The 16072-nt window shown below is 39.3% G+C and overlaps 1 protein-coding gene across 1 annotated transcript in view; it reads left to right on the top strand.

Moving 5' to 3' along the window:
• The first annotated feature begins 1772 nt into the window (after nucleotides 1–1772).
• LOC127835633 (uncharacterized) overlaps nucleotides 1773–16072 on the top strand; it is a 30043-nt gene continuing 15743 nt past the window's right edge. The window contains exons 1-13 of the mRNA XM_052362068.1: nucleotides 1773–1966; nucleotides 3250–3359; nucleotides 4061–4201; nucleotides 5093–5287; nucleotides 5766–5854; nucleotides 6798–6924; nucleotides 7640–7791; nucleotides 8259–8476; nucleotides 9416–9644; nucleotides 10119–10299; nucleotides 10981–11151; nucleotides 11401–11465; nucleotides 12279–12400. Coding sequence (XP_052218028.1) covers nucleotides 1831–1966; nucleotides 3250–3359; nucleotides 4061–4201; nucleotides 5093–5287; nucleotides 5766–5854; nucleotides 6798–6924; nucleotides 7640–7791; nucleotides 8259–8476; nucleotides 9416–9644; nucleotides 10119–10299; nucleotides 10981–11151; nucleotides 11401–11465; nucleotides 12279–12400 — 1936 coding nt within the window. The 5' untranslated portion in view covers nucleotides 1773–1830. The remainder of the gene's footprint in view (nucleotides 1967–3249; nucleotides 3360–4060; nucleotides 4202–5092; nucleotides 5288–5765; nucleotides 5855–6797; nucleotides 6925–7639; nucleotides 7792–8258; nucleotides 8477–9415; nucleotides 9645–10118; nucleotides 10300–10980; nucleotides 11152–11400; nucleotides 11466–12278; nucleotides 12401–16072) is intronic.

Here is a 16072-nt window from a genome sequence, read left to right as displayed (position 1 = left end):
TTTTAATATTTAATCGTACAATCTCTAGTTCGAGCTAGAATTTCGTTATTAATACAATGCGCTTAAGTTATCTCTTTGCATTGCATTTGGTGTCGAATCAATATTGAAGAACACAGTCCATTTGCACGCTCTACAAGATGGATGGAACAGTTTGTCAAATAACATGTTTTCTAATCAAGAAAACACTTCAGTGGACCGAGCAACAATTAAATAATTGATTATTTATCATCACACCATTATTAAAGAGCCAGTGAATGCAAACTTGCATTTGCCTTCAATTCAATTATGAACATCTAAGATTGAATAAGCTACACTATTCGACTATTGCTCATATTTGCTTTGATAGATATTATCGAAATCTTATTGTTAAATATGTAAATATACTAATAAATATCTATTTAGAAAAATACACAATTTTGGGGCAAATACAATGTCTAATATTTTTGTTCAAACTCTACTGATATAAAATATATATAACACAATTTGGATTTCAAATTAGAATGCCCATTAACTGATTACTTCATCGACACAGTCACAGACAACGCCACCGCGACAGCCTTCTCCGCAACCGCCTGATGTACCAGACCAAGAAAAGATTCGCATAGAGCTGCAAGAAAATATTCGAAAGGCGGAGAAACTAGTCGGAATGCTGCCTCCAAAACTTATGGCCAACATGTTGCAATCCTATCCGAGTAAGTGATCTGACTTATGGCCAACATGTTGCAATCCTATCCGAGTAAGTGATCTGACTTATGGCCAACATGTTTCAATCCTATCCGAGTAAGTGATCTAACTTATGGCCAACATGTTGCAATCTTATCCGACTTAGTGATCTAACTTATGGCCAACATGTTGCAATCCTATCCGAGTAAGTGATCACTGTATCTGTTATTATGTTGTGGGCAATAAAGGTTTGTTTTTGGAATCTTTGAGTCTGTTTTCTAATTTTAAGTTATTGAAATTGCTAAAATACATACTTAAATACTTTTAATCACAGATCTCGAGACTGATATAAAGGCAAGACAAAATTCCTTAAAGACTGGTAAATGTTGGATTCTCGTAGCAGGTAAGATAGATCGCATAGGGAAAAAAACTAAATAACAACAATTCATTTTTATTCTGAAATAATGAATTAAATGAATGCGTTTTTTTACATTATACAGTACAGTTGTATGAACTTCTCATTATTTTTAATAAACAGGGGAATATCCGACGCGTCATTCTAAGTTGGTCAGACAGTGTCCCTATAAATAGTAAAGGCAAATTATTTGTTTGTTTGATCTTGTAACAGCAATCCGTCAGTGCATTTTTTAATAAGCGTAAACGGGCCCACTACAAAATGTTGCGTGTGTGCTTGCATTTTGAAGACGAGGTCCGTCCGCGCCCGAAGCCGCATTTTGTGTGGACCTGGAGTATGTCCCAGCATTCCTACATAATCGAATTTGGGTCGAATGTTCAATTTTATATGCAAATTTAAGTTATTTTTTTCACTGGAAGATTTTCAATTTTTGTGCAGTCTTGTATTGTCGGGGAAGCCGAGTACCCGGAGAAAACACTACCTGTCTTGTGGTCTGACCACCAACCATACTTACATGCTTCCGGGAGCAGGGATTGAACCCGCGTCGCCAAGGTGAGAAGCGCGAGTGTCACCACTGCGCTAACCGGACAGCCACCAAAATGTTGCTTTACATTAGGTATTGTTAATTTATCCAAAAATCAATACCTGACAACAAAGCCAATTAAGCTTGCATATAAAACATATATTTAGGTGAAGTTGGCGCGGGCAAGTCGAGCATTATCATTTTGTTTCTGGAATGTCAATTGCTTCCGATGGACGCCCTCAAGTGCTCCAACACGATTGTTGAGATTCGGTGTAGCTACATCAAGGAGGCGAGATGTCACTTCAAGCCTCCGTTGTCTGACAGTGGTACATCGCTTCACACTGAACCGAGAATCATCAAGATGAGTATGTGTTCTAGTTCGCTATGGGAAAACTGGTTTAATGCATGTGCGTAAAGTGTTGTTCCAGATTAGCATGTGCAGTCCGCACAGGCAAATCAGGGACTTCACTTTCCGTTTTTATTTTATTTTTCGTTTAAAGGCAGTCTAGTTTTGGCGAAAATCCAGTAAAGGCGGAAAGTGTCATCAAAGAGTAACCTGTGCAAATTTTGTTAAAACTGGGACGACACTTTACGCTCATGAAAAAAAGTTTTTCCGCAGCATGGCTCATTTTAACATTTTTAGCGATATCACCTCACTTTCTAATGTCAGTTTTTGCCATATCTAGAGGACAACGCAAATAAACGGATATTCAGCAATTCGTTTGCTAAATTTATTGTTGTAATCGGAGTATTTGATTCAATTCTATTGGTAAAATTTAATCAACTGTGGAATCCAAGATTAATGAAAGCTTAAATGCGAAAATTGTTTTATTTAAGAAAAGCTTAGAAAAAAACTGAATAATTGTTTAAGTTAAGTTGACATCTTACTTAGGAATAAATAAGATATTGTGTATTTCGAATCAACTGCAGCAGACTATTCTTGTGTAATACACTGCTGTTTGGAGCATATTTAAATTCTTTAATAAATGAATGATATAAATTAACTAATTTACTTTTGACAGCTGTAACTGTATAGCTGTTGCCTTGAGGCAAACCATGTAATTTCACAGAATGATGATTCCTTGTTCAACAACGAGACAAACAGTTTAAATTGTGTAAATATCGTTTGTGCATCTATAAAGTGAAGTCCGTAATAAATTGCAAATATTCCATCATGTATCGAACGTGTACTCGTTTTACCTGTCTCACGCAAAAGCAAAGTGAAAATAGCTATACTCAACCAGCATAAAACCTGAACAGCAGTGTATGCTGTTTGCTGCTCATCAGTATCTAATTGTAGGAAATTAAATCCTTTTAAACTTAAATCTCGTAAGAAAGGTGTTCAAATTTAACTTGATTTGTTTTTCTAAGGAACTGCAAACGTACCACAATGCTCTTCTGAATAGAACAGGGCCAACATTAGCATGAGGAGTCGCGTAGTGGATATGATGTCCGCCTAGCGACCGGGAGGTGACGGGTTCGATCCCCACCATGGGACCGTTCTTTAGATCCCCCCCCCCCCTAAAGACACTAAATACTGGTTCTACCCAGGAAACAGACTCGAGAGCGTTTCTATAAGCCTAAGGCTCTCGATTCAATCGAGCTGAAATAAATAGGTTGAAACTAACTTACTGGTTATAATTGACAGATGATCTGAAGGGCCTACATGAGTTCAAGGACTGTGTTGCTGAATGTGACGAGAACGACGACAATCCTTATGACCATATCGAACTCTACTATCCCTTTAAAACACTCAGCGTGAGAATACTTTGTGTTTCTTAATTAAAACCATTTGATTTATACAAAATCTAAATAAATATATGCATTGGACCGTAAAAAATGGGCGAAATGTTTGCTACCTAATCTCTTATACGCTTTGTGGAAGATTTGTGTATGATTTACAAAGCCACAGTTTCATCCCCGATTAGCCTGTGCAGTTCGTTCAGTCTAATCATGGACGACATTAACTGGAACTTAGCTACGAAGAAATTTCCTTCAGCGAACAAAACGTAAAATGCTGAAATCGACGTCCCTGATTAGCCCGTGCGTACTGCACATGCTTATCGGGGGACGACACTTTACGCACATGCATTAATCCCAGTTTTCCAAAAAACGAGGCTCTACAAAAAGCTTAATGTACAACCTCATCGATTATTCAAAAAAGGTGATATTCAAAACGGAATAAGCATTTATTTTATGTATTCCGTTGTACAGGTGCCACATGCCCAAAAATTCACAATATACAAATATGCATTTTTATATTACTTAGTTCCACTTAAAGCGAGTGGAAATGTACCATGTTATTTTTTTTACTGATAGTACACACACAAGATTGCTTAAATGATGATTTCAACGAATGTTGATCCTTCAAAATAATGTAAATCGTTGTTAAGATATTTTTAACAAAAAATAACGATAATTGAGCATCTGCATGTATATTCTTGTTCAACCATTTGCAGAAAAACGTCGTGATAGTTGACACGCCAGGCATCGAGGGAGGTTCTAACGTAGACCATCGTTTACAGAAGTACCTCAAGTCCGCCTTCGGATTTCTCTACGTCATCAACACTAACACTGCTGGGGGTGTCTCACAAAGCAGGGTATTGTCATTTTATCGTATGCGTAAATTGTCGTCCCAGATTAGCCTGTGCGGTCCGCAAAAGCTAGTCAGGGATGAAACTTTCAGCAGGAACCAGATTTTTGTTCAGAAGAGACTGCCTATAACAGAACAATTCCATAAAAGCGGAAAATTACGCCAGGTAATAGTTTGTCTAGAATGTACTGTCTAGTCTTGGACGACACTTTACGCTAATGCATCAAGCGGCGTTTTCCCAGATCGAGATTCAAATTCTGAATGAACATATGGCACATTTTGGACGTTTTCTCGCACAAACAATGAAATGATTGTGTGTAAAACAGAACAGGCGCATTATAAGTGAGTCGCAAATGAAAGCAAGCGTGGCAGACATTGCCGTGCGTCCCACATGATTTCAGCTGTGTAAACGCATAGCGAAGTTTTTACCTTTATATATGTTTCTTTTTTTCATAACGCATTTCATTCATTCTTTAGTACTTGACATATGTTCACATTTAAAAAGTGTTGAAGTTATTAATTAGCGTAATTCTACGCCGCAAACACGTCAGTCATACTTTGCGTTTTCGGTTAACATGGATGCTACATTTAATCAAACAAAAACAAATCAAGAAAAACATCCTGTTCAACATTTAAAACAAATGAACTTTTGTTTGAGCAAAAATGATCATGGACACGAGTTCATAAAAGTAAATTAAATGGTGCAGAGAAAACGGTGTTCGATGTCATCTCTTTTCCAATACTTTAAGCTACTTTAATTCTGGAGAGGATGGTAAAAAGATAAAACTCATCACTCAACTATAGCTTAGAGCAGTACTAGAGAGAAATGTTATATGAGGTAATTGAAGAAAAAGTGTTGAAAAATGCATTTATCTTCTCACTTTTCCTCAACTTTTAGCTTGGCCACCTTTTGAAGACGGTGGTTAACAGCTGTGAAGAGTTCAGCCCAGAGAGTTCGCTCTTCATCGGCAACAAGTGGGAGAATGTACCCGACTGTGACAAGGCGGACGTGCAGAAAGACGTCTTTGATAAACTCTCCAGGGTCTACCCCGGAATTAGGGGTCACCAGATTCACTACATGTCCGTTACCAAGGTAACATCAATAAATAGGACTAAGTTTAGTTTTAACCATTTTATTTTTAGCTCGATTGCATCTTAAGGCTAAGGTTTAATGAAGCACTTTCGATTTATTTTCCTGGATAGAACCAGTACTTTGTGTCTTTAAGGAGATTTAAAGAACGCTGCCACAGTGGGGATCGAACTCAGGCGCTGGGCGGACCAACTCCACTACGTAATGGCGCCCTCAAATAAGAATTATATTGTACCGTTGTATTGCTTTAGCCAGTGTTAACAATGTCGTCACGGGGGTGACGCAAGAACAACATTGAAGTTTATAAGGACGTTTACGTAATGCAAATGAACATATTTTTTGGAAATGTTGGTTTCTTAATCAATGATTTGTTTTTGTACGATACTGTTTTTGACGATATCGTCGTATTTGGCATTATATATCTCACCAACACCAATGTTTAATGCTACTTTGCTGTTTTTTGTTTTTTATGAAACACCAGACCCATTCCCAAGATCACGTGACACTCCTACAGAAGATTGGCGAGTTGATTCAAAACTCTTTCCGCCAGGGCTTGACAAACCAATACTGGTACATCAAATTAGCCACGTTCTGAGAAAACGGGGCTTAATGCATGTGCATTAAGTGTATTCTAAAATGTGTCGTGCAGTCTGCACAGACTCTTCAGGGACGAAACTTTCCGCCTAGACTGGATTTTCGTTAAGAAGAGACTTCTTTTGGAAAGTGCCGTCCCTGATGAGCCTGTGTGGACTGCACAGGCTAATCTGGGACGACACTTAACGCACATGCATTAAGCCCAATTTTCCCAAAACAAGGCTCAGGCTCAAATGATATTTTTATATGCAATATTTTACGTACATATGTACTTCCTACTTGATAGCAGACGCCATAGTTCCCTATTTACACACACTTTGAAATGCTGACCCTTCAGGGCAAACATAACACATCTGCATTGAAGTAACGTATAAAACTTTCGACCTATATAATACTGGAACTTTCAAAGCGAACGATTGTTGACTATTTTTGTTTGTCAGTAACTTAAACTTTTTGCTACGTAACTAGATTTGTGTACCATTTTAAAATCATAAGGGACATAAGTCTATTTTCATAACACTTTTTGCAATTTTTCATAAGTGGTCGGTCACTTGTTTGCTATGCGTTTTTTTTCTTTTTCGAATACAGCAAACTTGTATTATATTATGTTGCAATCACTTTTCTATAACTTGAGCCTCTTCTCCGAAGATTGCAATTATTGCATGTGCGTAAAGTGTTGTCCCTAATTAGCCTTTGCAGTCCGCACAAGCTAACTAGTGACGAGATTTACGCTTTTAATGTATTTTTCTTTTCATATTTTTAAGGTATTTTTGTGTAAAGAAAGTCTATTCTCAGTAAAAATCAAGTTACGAACTGCACAGCCAATCTGCAATCCGCACAGGCTTATCTGGGACGACACAGCGTACGCAAATCTGTAACTTGAAGAATAGTTCTGAGTCTGACCAGTCTATTATCTCAGGTGGCTGTCGGCGTTCTTATCTCGTACCTCCTACGTCCTACGTGTAACCGGCGTGCATCACGAAATGTCAGCGGAAGAGGTGAAACGGAAGTACAAGGAGATGCAGAGTCACGTATCAGACCTCCAAGTAATCCAGTGATTTGTTATAATTCCTCACTGTTTTTTTGGTTGTAAAAATGAAATGCCTAAATATTAAGGCATCCGTAGCTCTTTGTTTAATAAGGGCTTTGGTCTCTTTCCACAAATCGACTGTACTATCTTTGAATATATTCTTCTGAACCAATTATTGTTTCAATCAAATAAAGGTTAATTCATATAACAGAGGCACACGGTTCATATAGAACACAATAAATTATATGGCGACAATAGGAGCAATAGATTTATTTCAACTGTTTGATAACTCTGAAGACACCGTCCCTTTATTTGGCCTTATGAACAGTCTATTTAAAGGTGAAAATTTATAAGGTTGCAATCGTTTGGGTATTGTACTTTAAGACGGTGACATCGATCTTAAAGTGCTTGGGATAGAATCTAATAAGCTTGTGTTACATTGTATGATCCTCGCTATGGGAAAATGGGGCTTAATGCATGTGCGTAACGTGTCTTCCCAGATTAGCTTGTTCAGTCCGCACAGGCTAATTCGGGACGACACTTTCCGATTAAACTGGATTTTTTATAAGAAGAGACTTCTTTTTTACAACATTTACCATTAAAGCGGAAAGGTTCGTCCTTGATTAACCTATGCAGACTGCGCAGGCTAATATTGGACGACACTTTCATTACATGCATTTAGCCCCGTTTTCCCACAGCGAGACTTACATGCTCTATGTTTGTCTTTGCAGCGTAACACTGACGAGTGTGTGAAGAAGCTCAGGGATAAGATCGAATATGAAATCTTCAGAATCACAAAAGCCGTACAAGATGTCCTCAATAACAGAAACCTCCAAAACAGGAACGTGTCACAAGCCTATATGAGCCGCGTTGTTGGAAAACGGTTCTTAACACATGTGCGTTAAGAGTTGTCCCAGATTAGCCCGTTAAGTCCGCACAGGTTAATCAGGGACGACACTTTCCGCTTTTATGGAATGTTTACTTTAAATGAAGTATTTTCTAAACGAAAATCTAATTAAGGCGGAAAGTGTCGTCCATGATAATCCTGTGCGGACTGCAAAGGCTAATCTGGGACGACACTATAAGACACTTTAGGTAATGCGTTGTGCCCAATTGTCCAAGAACGAGGTTAGTATGATGAAAGGCGGTCTTGTTAATTGCACGTCTTTATTCCTCAGTTTTGAAATATATGACTTATCAGTATTGCTTTGGCTTTAGTTTTTGCGAATACATGAACTGATATCAACAATATATAACTCTGATGAAGTAGTGTTGATTTGCCTATAGAAGAACATAGAAAAGCTTTACATATAATAAAGTGTTAACGCTTTTACTTCGTATCCTTTCCAGACTCTGTGACTGGGAGGACGAGGGAGATTGTCCGAAGGTGGACCGGAAGTGGAAGCGAACTGTGGACGAGGCTGCGATGAAAATCTCCACTCGCATCGCCGATGCAATCGACGGATGGCAAAGGGAAAACAGAATTTTACAAGGCATAGACGTCGAGATCGTTAATCAATTCGCAAAAGAGTTCGGTCTTCTTAATCATCAAGTAGAGGACATTGAAAGTAGGATAACATTTTGCGTTTTACGATTCATGTCCTATTGTTTGTATTAGTTAAGTTTAAACTTATTTATTTTACCTCGATATCATAAGCCTTAGGCTTATTGAAAAGCTATCGCGTCCGTTTCCTGGGCCTTCCATCAGAACCTGGTTTTAGGTATCGAGATCTGAAGAACGCTCCCACAGTTGGGTTCGAAACTCTGACCTCCCGGTCGCTAAGCGGACACCATATCCACCACGCCACGGTGACATTTTTCGTTTTAAGATTCTTTCCCTACTGTTCTATATTACGACTAAGAAATAGCTTGAAACTATATATATTCACAAGTAACATTATACGAGCACGTTGATTTACATGCAAATAAGGATCAGCACATATATATATATCAACAATTACATTGCGGTACATATATATTTAAAGACCAAAAAAGCACAGGTCTACGTCTTTTGGCAAGTACGTAATAATCAATTTAAAAGGTGGGGGACGAGGGCGAAGGGGGTTTCCTAGCCCAACATCAACCACTTTCAGGACCGGACCCCAGAAAATTATCATGGGAAAGGCATAACACGTTTATCAGAGAAAGTATTTCTGACAATTAATCCTTTTCATATATGGACATTGCGTCATCACAAATGCTATCATTTGGCATTTTATTCATAATTAATTTACCCAACGTTACATGCAGTGTCAGGCGGCACTTTCTGTCGTCTCACTTTCTTGTATGTTTTACTTAAATGTGTGACCATATTTTTGAAAATAACTTTGCATTTAAAAAATAATAAACGCCCTGTAGTTTTTTAGGCATATTCGCTGTTCATATGAATCTTATATCTTTCCATTTAAAAAAAAAAATAGAATTGAGCGCGAAAATGTTGTAGCTGACAAACATTTCAACATCCTTCTTAATAGTTTCACCCTAAACCATCTCTTTGTGAATTTCAGAGTTCCTAACACACAGCAAAGGTCAGACGAGAATGATGCAGACGGTGAAAGTGATGCCTGTACGAGGAATATTCGGCAAGAAGACCGGAAAGGTAGAGAGGACTTACAGCACGCTAGGCGGCGCTGTCAGCTGTATCGGTATGTTGGACACCAACAACAAGGAGGTCCGGAAACTCTTCAGTGATGTCCTTGGGCTTGGCAACGAAGCTATACACCGAATTAGAATAATGTATATTGTGAACAAATCTGTATTCACTTTTGTTATAGTTGCCTCCCTTTTTCAGCGACTTAAGTCCACTAAGGTTTTAAATATAGCAATAATTCAACTTAAGAAACATGATCTGGCTAGCAGTTACTTTTAACATACATAAGCCTCAATCCAAACATAAATGATGGCACATATTCTTCAGTAATGTATACAATTATGGAATTACTCTGTCACATAGTATTTAGTTTTGTTGCTTTTATTTTAGTGTTGTTTTTAATTACTTTTTATTAAGCATCATTTGTTTTGAGGCCTTTTATTATGTTGTGACTGTAGTAATTGGTTCTATTCTTTGTGGCTTTGTAGCCTGGTTCTACCATTCTGTCTTTCATAATTTTACTAGTCACTGTTCTTCGTTCGTTTTTTATTCGGAATAAATGCCACGGATTTGATTGTACTCTGTTGCGTTTTTTTAATTGACCTATTACGTTAATGCAGGAAAACATATACCGATAAGGCGTCCCCTACAACCAAGGCTGCGACCATGGCCAAAGCCAGTACGATTTACTTGCGGAGCATCCTGGATCACAAGGACATGCCGACAAAACTGAGAAAGTTCTTTGAAAGATTCTTCAAAGATATAGACGAAGCCGCCAAGAGAATACCAATCTTTCTGCAAGTAAGTCAGTTAGTCAGTGATAATAGTACCGTGTCCTTCTTTATTAATTATTATACTTCTTACCGCATGGGTACCGTACTTTATCGAATGAATTTTGTTCCTAGCGAAGTTTTTGTATATGAATATGATTTTTAAAGATTGTGTTTTTATAGCCATATGTAACATTAGTGATTTTAACGCAAGCTTAAAACGACCATTGCGATATCAGATGTATTGTTCACAACATGACATTTCAGTTTCCGGTAGTGTACAGCCAAGAGCTGTGCATTTTGTCAATGAAAGTCCCGATTGTATGGACCAACTCCTGGGCTTTGACCAAATTTTCAAAGTTTCATTTATAGTAAGCTTCAAAATGGCTCATGTGTACAGTGGAACAGTAAATTTCGTATCGACGTTTGATTTAAACATGACAAAAACAGACATTTGTGTGAACAATTTAAAAGTTGGAGTTTACATGTATATTATTGGGTAAAATATGCCATTATCGCATTTGATTCGTACTTTCCGGTAGGTTTATTTATGATAAAAATGAAAGTTTCCGAAAATATAGAGTCAATCATTATTGGGGAAAATATGTGTGTTTTCGCGAAATTAGAGTAACAAAAATAATTATTTTGCTCTAAAAGAGGGTGTCCAAAAAGTCAAAAAGTAAGTGTCCGAAAACTTATTACGGCATTACAGGCCGACCAGCAGTTGAACGAAACGCTGAGAGATGACATGACCCAGATAGAAGAGATCAATGAGAAACTGCCCAGCCTCGTCACTGACTGCGCCGATCTACATGGTTCCCTTGACATCTTCTACGTGAACAAGATCATGAAGTTCGACTTTGACTTGGAAGAGTTGGACTGGGCAAACAAACAGTTTCTAAGATCGGGCTTATTCGCCGAAGTTTTTAGTTCGGAACTGAAGAGAAAGCGTCGGCCAGTGGCATTGAAGGTACTAGGCAAATTGCAAATGTTTGCAAATCTCGTCAATTCTTTAAATGCAGTTCCATTTTTTACCAACGAGGGTGTTAACCTTTCACACAATTCGAAAGTTTAAGATAACAAAAATTAATTTTTGAGATATATAATGTGCTGTTTTTTTTTAAACTTACAGGTTGCCAGCAGCCCTGTAAAAGGCGACAACGTTACTGAAATTCTGATGGAGGACAGGACCATGCGGTGAGTGTGCTATAAATAGCGATATCTTTTCCACCTTATGTCGACATTAATTCCGCAATACTCCACAAGATAATAAGTACCAGCTAATGGCAAAAGGGTTACATTACGGTATGAGTTTTATAAGTAACGATATTTCCTTCGAACATCTAGCGTTCCCGATTGCGTAACAAAGAAATAAGTATTCAGTTCCATAAATAGTTTAAATATCGATAAATTTGTCGACCTTTAACTCGGATAACATAATTGTATGTTCTATAAAGAGCGAGTACTTATTCGAACCTTAACCATTTGGGTAATATTTCGATTGGTGTACTAAACAAAGAAATGTCGTCTCAATTCAACGAAATTAAACGTTATGAGCCGTAAAGTTCATTCAAACTTTATTCTTGCATAGTATCTCTTGGATTACGTTCAAAACCTTACACGCCGAACCGGCCGAACCGGCAGTCTTTATAAAATATTTTAATAAAAAGAAAAGGAGCACATTTAGCAATGCGCAAAATGTTTTTGTTCAGCCTCGCTTTTGGAAAGTGTTTTTGTGTTAAATGTCGTCCCTGATTCGCCTTTGCAGTCCGCACGTGCTAATCGAGGACGACACTTTTGCCTTAACTGGGTTTTGGCTAAGAATAGACATCCTTTACACGAAAAATACATTAAAAGCGGAAAGTGTTTCCCTGATAAGCGTGTGCGGACTGCACAGGCTAATCTTGAAAGAAACTTAAGCTCGTGCTTTAAGCCCCGTTCACCCAGATCGCGACTCATTAATATTTGTATTCAAACGTCCATAAAATAATATGCATACATCTTTGGCAGGGAATTGCGTCACCCGAACATCATCCATTACTTTGGCGCGACGTCCGTGAAAAAGACATCGGGCTTAGTTTGGATCATGGTCATGGAGTTGTGTAACGCCTCGCTGAAAAGCTTGTTCATTGGTGAGTATTGTGTAACGCCTCGCTGAAGAGCTTGTACATTGGTGAGTATTGTGTAACGCCTCGCTGAAGCGCTTGTTCATTGGTGAATATTGTGTAACGCCTCGATTAAGAGCGTGTACATTGGTGAATATTGTGTAACGCCTCACTGAAGAGCTTACATACATTGGTGAGTATTGTGTAACGCCTCGCTGAAGAACTTGTACCTTGGTGAGTATTGTGTAACGCCTCGCTGAAGAACTTGTACATTGGTGATTATTGTGTAACGCCTCGCTAAAGACCTTGTACATTGGTGAGTATTGTGTAAAGCCTCATTGAAGAGCTTGTACATTGGTGAGTATTGTGTAACGCCCCGCTAAAGAGCTTTTTCATTAGTGAGTATTGTGTAACGCCTCGCTAAAGAGCTTGTACATTGGTGAGTATTGTGTAACGCCTCGCTGAAGAGCATGTATATTGGTGAGTATTGTGTAACGCCTCGCTGAAGAGCTTGAACATTGGTGAGTATTGTGTAACGCCTCGCTGAAGAGCTTGTACATTGGTGAGTATTGTGTAACGCCTTGCTGAAGAGCTTGTACATTGCTTCAACTATTATGTAACGACTCGCTAAAGAGCTTGAACATTGGTGAGTATTGTGTAACGCCTCGCTGAAGAGCTTGAACATTGGTGAGTATTGTGTAACGCCTCGCTGAAGAGCTTGAACATTGGTGAGTATTGTGTAACGCCTTGCTGAAGAGCTTGTACATTGCTTCAACTATTATATAACGACTCGCTAAAGAGCTTGTACATTTGTGAGTATTGTGTAACGCCTCGCTGAAGAGCTTGTACATTTGTGAGTATTGTGTAACGCCTCGCTGCAGAGCTTGTACATTGGTGAGTATTGTGTAACGCCTAGCTGAAGAGCTTGTACATTGGTGAGTATTGTGTAACGGCTCGCTGAAGAGCTTGTACATTGGTGAATATTGTGTAACGCCTCGCTTAAGAGCGTGTACATTGGTGAATATTGTGTAACGCCTCGCTGAAGAGCTTACATACATTGGTGAGTATGGTGTAACGCCTCGCTGAAGAGCTTGTGCATTGGTGATTATTGTGTAACGCCTCGCTGAAGACCGTGTACATTGGTGAGTATTGTGTAACGCCTCGCTGAAGAGCTTGTACATTTGTGAGTATTGTGTAAAGCCTCATTGAAGAGCTTGTACATTGGTGAGTATTGTGTAACGCCTCGCTAAAGAGCTTTTACATTGGTGAGTATTGTGTAACGCCTCGCTTAAGAGCTTGAACATTGATGAGTATTGTGTAACGCCTCGCTGAAGAGCTTGAACATCGGTGAGTATTGTGTAACGCCTCGCTGAAAAGCTTGAGCATCGGTGAGTATTGTGTAACGCCTCGCTGAAGAGCTTGAACATCGGTGAGTATTGTGTAACGCCTTGCTGAAGAGCTTGTACATTGGTGAGTATTGTGTAACGCCTCGCTGAAGAGCTTGTACATTGCTTCAACTATTATGTAACGACTCGCTAAAGAGCGTGTACATTGGTGAGTATTGTTTAACGCCTACCTGTAGAGCTTGTACATTGGCGAATATTGTGTAACGTCTCGCTGAAGAGCTTGAACATTGGTGAGTACTGTGTAACGCCTCGCTGAAGAGCTTGTACATTGGTGAGTATTGTGTAACGCCTCGCTAAAGAGCTTGTACATTGGTGAGTATTGTGTAATGCCTCACTGAAGAGCTTGTTCATTGGTGAGTATTGTGTAACGCCTCGCTGAAGAGCTTGTACATTGGCAAGTATTGTGTAACGCCTCGCTGAAGAGCTTGTACATTGGTGAGTATTGTTTAAAGCCTCATTGAAAAGCTTGTACATTGGTGAGTATTGTGTAACGCCTCGCTAAAGAGCTTGTACATTGGTGAGTATTGTGTAACGCCTCGCTGAAGAGCTTGTACATTGGTGAGAATTGTGTAACGCCTCGCTGAAGCGTTTGCACATTGGTGAGTATTGTGTAACGCCTCTCTGAAGAGCTTGAACATTGCTTCAACTAGTATGTAACGACTCGCTAAAGAGCGAGTACATTGGTGAGTATTGTGTAACGCCTCGCTGCAGAGCTTGTACATTGCTTCAACTATTATGTAACGACTCGCTAAAGAGCGTGTACATTGGTGAGTATTGTGTAACGCCTCGCTGCAGAGCTTGTACATTGCTTCAACTATTATGTAACGCCTCGCTGAAGAGCTTGAACATTGGTGAGTATTGTGTTACGGCTTGCTATAGAGCTTGTACATTGGTGAGTACTGTGTAACGCCTCGCTGAAGAGCTTGTACATTGGTGAGTATTGTGTAACGCCTCGCTAAAGAGCTTGTACATTGGTGAGGTCTGTGTAACGCCTCGCTGAAGAGCTTGTACATTGGTGAGTATTGTGTAACGCCTCGCTGAAGAGCTTGTACATTGGTGAGTATTGTGTAACGCCTCGCTGAAGAGCTTGTACATTGGTGAGTATTGTGTAATGCCTCGCTGAAGAGCTTCTACATTGGTGAGTCTTGTGTAACGCCTCGCTGAAGAGCTTGTACATTGGTGAGTATTGTGTATCGCCTCGCTGAAGAGCTTGTACATTGGTGAGTATTGTGTAACGCCTCGCTGAAGAACGTGTACATTGGTGAGTATTGTGTAACGCCTCGCTGCAGAGCTTGTACATTGGTGAGTATTGTGTAACGCCTCGCTTAATAGCTTGTACATTGGTAAGTATTGTGTTATGGCTTGCTATAGAGCTTGTACATTGGTGAGTATTGTGTAACGCCTCGCTGAAGAGCTTGTACATTGGTGAGTATTGTGTAACGCCTCGCTTAATAGCTTGTACATTGGTGAGTATTGTGTTACGGCTTGCTATAGAGCTTGTATATTGGTGAGTATTGTGTAACGCCTTGCTGAAAAGCTTGTAGATTGGTATGTTTTATGTAACGCCTCGCTGAACAGCTTGTACATTGGTGAGTATTGTGTAACGACTTTCTGAACAGCTTGTACATTGGTGAGTATTGTGTAACGCCTCGCCAAAGAGCTTGTTCATTGGCGAGTACTGTGTAACGCCTCGCTGAAAAGCTTGTGCATTGGTGAGTATTGTGTAACACCTCGCTGAAGAGCTTGTACATTGGTTTAAGTATTATGTAACGTCTCGCTCAAGAGCGTGTACATTGGTGAGTTTATTGTAATGCCTCGCAGAAGAGCTTGTACATTAGTGAGTACTGTGTAACGCGTCGCTCAAGAGCTTGTACATTGGTAAGTATTGTGTAACGCCTCGCTGAAGAGCTTGTACATTGGTGAGTATTGTGTAACGCCTCGTTGAGAGGGCCTGTATATTGGGGCGTTTTGTTTAACGCCTTGCTGAAGAGCTTTCACATTGGTGAGTACTGTGTAACGCCTCGCTGAAGAGCTTATACATTGGTGAGTATTGTGTAAAGCCTCACTGAAGAGCTTGTTCATTGGTGAGTATTGTGTAACGCCTCGCTGAAGAGCTTGTTCATTGGTGAATATTTTGTAACGACTCGCTGAAGAACTTGTACATTGGTGAGTATTGTGTAAAGCCTCGCTGAAAAGCTTGTACATTGGTGAGTATTGTGTAACGCCTCGCTAAAGAGATTGTATATTTGTTAATATTTTGTAATGCCTCGCTGAAGAGCCTATACATTGGTCT

This window comes from Dreissena polymorpha, chromosome 6 (assembly GCF_020536995.1).
Source record: "Dreissena polymorpha isolate Duluth1 chromosome 6, UMN_Dpol_1.0, whole genome shotgun sequence".
Lineage (NCBI taxonomy): Eukaryota > Metazoa > Mollusca > Bivalvia > Myida > Dreissenidae > Dreissena > Dreissena polymorpha.
The sequence above is the reverse complement of the archived record's forward strand: the minus strand, read 5'-3'. Positions and strand labels throughout refer to the sequence as shown.